At 43.7% G+C, this 3,980-nt stretch overlaps 1 protein-coding gene across 1 annotated transcript in view; it reads right to left on the bottom strand.

The window, feature by feature from the left end:
* Nucleotides 1-3,980, bottom strand: part of T265_09818 (hypothetical protein) — a gene marked incomplete at both ends in the record, with an annotated part of 20,512 nt that continues 16,532 nt past the window's right edge. Inside the window, one exon of the mRNA XM_009176001.1 lies at nucleotides 1-1,326. Within this exon, the coding sequence (XP_009174265.1) occupies nucleotides 854-1,326 (473 nt within the window). The remainder of the gene's footprint in view (nucleotides 1,327-3,980) is intronic.

The raw sequence follows: 3,980 nt of genomic DNA, 5'->3' as shown, positions 1-3,980 counted from the left end.
TATAAGGATACTGACTGCAGCATGAGGTAATGCAGCAAGGCTCGAAGTAAACTTTCCGCTATATTCCTGCAAAACTGCAGCAATCCGGTTCGATACAACAACTATCGATATAAGGCAGTAATGAATAACGTCCTCGGTATGGTAGCCTCAGTCTGGCCTCAATCGGAGGAACAAAAACCTCACTGATGACGGTTACAGTGAATCCAAGCATATTTTGCAATAAATAAAGTTGCAAGCTATCAGAAACAACCACTTGGCTTTTGTGATCTCAATGAGTGAGTGCTTTAGAACAAAAAAGTGTGTAGGTGGGTCTCGCTCACCAATCAACGGGTAAATGATACAGGGTATCACAGAAGGGGCTTCGCCTGGGACCACTTCAATCAACGGTTGTGACTAGTGCGCAGGGGCACAACTTGGTCAAGAACAAGAGTACGATTAAATACAGGAAGGAAAAGAATGGACAGACTGTATGAGCATGTGAGAGACCGGGGTTTCCCGAGGTAGCACACCACATGTTAATCAAAATGAAGAGTGATCTTTGGATCGGAAGTATGATAAAGCAAATTATAAGATTGGCACCAAGCAGACCAATGGCAATGATGCACAGTGCAGAAGTCCGAATTCACTGACTGCGCAACTCAAGGAAAAGGGAACGTCACTGGGTGTTATGTACAGATAATTATGAAATTACACAGGAACGATTACTCGTAGCATGGATAAAAGTTATAAAACGTTGCTGAACGAAGAAGATGGAAAGTGATTTATCGATCGATGAGGGCGCGGTCACCACCGGGGGCTTGATTGAAGGGCGGTATCTTTGTGCATGTGCATAAATTCGGTGTGATTATGTATGCTAGAGGAGGTCAGCACTCCCAGGAGTTTCCTGAGGTTCTTTAACATCTGTCGTCTGATTGTCTGAAAGATCGGAAAAACCGAGGCCAAGTCCCAACAAGTCTGCCACTTCAGTTCCTTGTGGTTCCGCGACTTGTTCTTCATCTACGGGGGTCTGAACCTGTGGTGGTTCTTCGATTGCTTGTTCTACTGGCGAGTCCTGGTCATCAAGCATACTTTTCAGGGGAGGTTCTTTACGTTCACCAAGATGATAATCAATGTCCACGGTGTATTTGTACTTGGATGTGTACTTGACGAATTTCTCTGCAACCCCCGTGTGTTCCACACTGACTGAACGTACTGTAGCCCCAGAAACGGTGCTCGAGGGCATTGTGTATTCCACCTGACAGTCCGGGACCAAGGTGTCCCATTCAGGCACGGTGTCATGTTGAGCCAGAGTCAGCTTGCAGGTCAACAAGTGTGGCCGGAGAGAGGCTGAGTCGAAGAGAATTTGGATAATGAGAGAACATGTAAAAAAAGAACCGGATAGCTGTTTAGTCTAGTAACTGATGACTTTGAGAACGAATGGAAAGGTGGGCTAAGAACACCGTGTAACCCATCACCTTGTGCAATAGCGGAATTCACACGAAAGAAGCCGTTTGCTCCAAAGTTCTGTTGTTTATTTGGGAATTTAAACTGGTGTTGCCTCGCAGTGTTTGATTTCACCGGAGTCGTCAAGAAAAAGCAATGAGAAATTGGTTGTGATTCGTGGCATATTTCGCTACTTAGAAACACAGTAGGCCAAAAGCGCCCGAGACATTTGGATAAGCGGGATATGGCACGCAACAGTTCCAGCACGGATAAGACTTGAGTTGATGGGAGATTACAGCCGAGTCAAGCAGAGTTGATTCGCCCTGAGTAGAGTGGAACAGATATGCGTTATAAATCATCCACAAAAGGAATTGCTTCCATCAAACTATTTTTACTCTTCGGTGGACCTTCTCCGATATTGGAATCTATCAGTTTGGGAAACCTAGGAGTAGCATGAAACTGACCTGAAGCCACGATCAGTTTTGTCGTGTGAATGTGTTCCGTCATACGCATGAATGATCTGTGATGTGTAAAGTCGACAGGATATGGAAATTTCGAGCACAGAATTATAAAAACTGGATTGGCTAACACAATGAAAGTGTCGTGTACATAACTATGAAATTAACCCATATATTAGAGAAGGCTGGTTGTAGCCATAGAAAAGCCTTGGAAATCGATCAAAAATACTTCAGTCCCATGTTCATCCATTTACACTGGGTTCACCAGCACGCCCTAGCATACCTTAAAGGAACACTCCATGTGAAGTCTGTTGACTAATGTTCCTAATGGTTTCGCGTCCACTTCCTCCATCATTTTTATTACCATTATATTGTCACCATCGACAAGATTAAGAGTTGTGAATACCATCCAACCAAGGGCGAAGATTGTCCTGGTAAGTAGTAGAGCAAATGAGATAAGCTCCCTTTTCCAGAGAAGAACTATCAAGAGACTTGAAGTAACAACACACCAGTAGTATGTGTTAATCTACCACCGTTGAGGAACAGTGTCCTGATAAAGAGTGAAAAGGAAGAGAAGAGAGGGGCATCCATTTTCTGGACAAAAATAGTCAGAAGAGTTAGAGGAGTCTACATCTTTGAGCAGCATCAAAAAAAAGCACATCAGAACATCACGCCGGAATAAGTTGCTATCCTGTTGATGGACGAGTATCAACCAAAATGGATCTAACAGATAACGCGACTTTTGCCATTCAGTGGCAGCACTATGAGCTCCTTGACCCTAGTAAGCCACGATGATTTCTAGCTCTTCGCATTCCAATAGACCTAAAGATGTACTATATGTGATTTTAAAGAGTGTGGTTACCTACTTTAGTGATAAAATCGATCAGCCGGCCAATACGGGACGCCCGATGTCACGCTTCCGGCCATTGACTAGTATATTTTTGACTTGTCAGTGTGGATTCACGTGAGTTGATGGTATATTTTGAGTGGAGGATAGCAAAGTACAAGACATTCTTGGGAAAGACCAGAAGATACGTGTGCAACACAACAGAAAAGGAACCAGGAGGATGGCTGATTCCGTTCGTCCGCCAGAGAGAGGTTAGGACCAGATTCCCGGTCACTCCATCTGACCCAATTTCGCTGAGATAGACCGCAACTTGTGTCAGGACTTTCTTGGACAGTTTAGACGTAATTGTGCGTAATTGTGCCTACCTAAGTTGTTTGTTGTGCTCATTAGAACTCATGCAGACATTGGTTGGATGAACGAAGTAAATTTATGATATATGTTTTTGATCAGTGTTCAAAGGTGTTCGTTATATTCCACCAATTTTCCTAGTTTGACTGCACTAGCAGCTTTATCAAATATTGAGTGCAAGCACCATAACAATTCTGTAAGTTGTCTTGGAATATGTTCCAAGATGGAAACTACATTGTGTCTAAGCCTCGGATACGCTCAGTATTTTGTCCAAAGCGGCCGGAACGGCATGCTTCCGCTGAGGCAGTAGATGCAGAAACCAGTTTACTGGAATTTTTGATGTGATTGCCCCAGTAAGCTAGTTGTCGTAGTTTGTAGACATCGGGAAAGCTAAGGGTATTTTGCGTAGTTATTAGCTTCTCGAACTGACTAAATTGCGCACCATAAATGCACTGCTATCATATTGAGAGCTAATCAGGGAAAAGATGCCTTTCAAAATCGATATTTCTGATTTACACTTATAGGCAGTGGTCGAGCAGCATTCCACAGAACTACTCATGATCAATTCATACCGAGTTCTTCACCGTTACATTTATTACGCATACCTAAGAGATTTTCTATAGAAGAGAATGTCGGTAGCTCACGTAGCGGTGGTTAGTGGTTGTGCGTTCAGTAGTGTTACGCGTGTGTTGATATACGTGCTGGTAGCCGGGGGTGACCTTTGACCGCGATTTAGTATTCAGTCGGGCGGTTCCATTGGTTGGATCAAGAACTTATCTGGCCGCCAACTCAATACAGCCGAACAAGAACTGCTAATGAAAGGGCTCAACTTCAATGTCGAGGACGCATCCTACAAAGATTACCTAGCCAGCTTAGAACACGCCCTGAAAACAAACGAAATGTCC

The sequence above is a fragment of the Opisthorchis viverrini genome (assembly GCF_000715545.1).
Source record: "Opisthorchis viverrini unplaced genomic scaffold opera_v5_306, whole genome shotgun sequence".
NCBI classification, from domain to species: Eukaryota; Metazoa; Platyhelminthes; class Trematoda; order Opisthorchiida; family Opisthorchiidae; genus Opisthorchis; species Opisthorchis viverrini.
The sequence above is the reverse complement of the archived record's forward strand: the minus strand, read 5'-3'. Positions and strand labels throughout refer to the sequence as shown.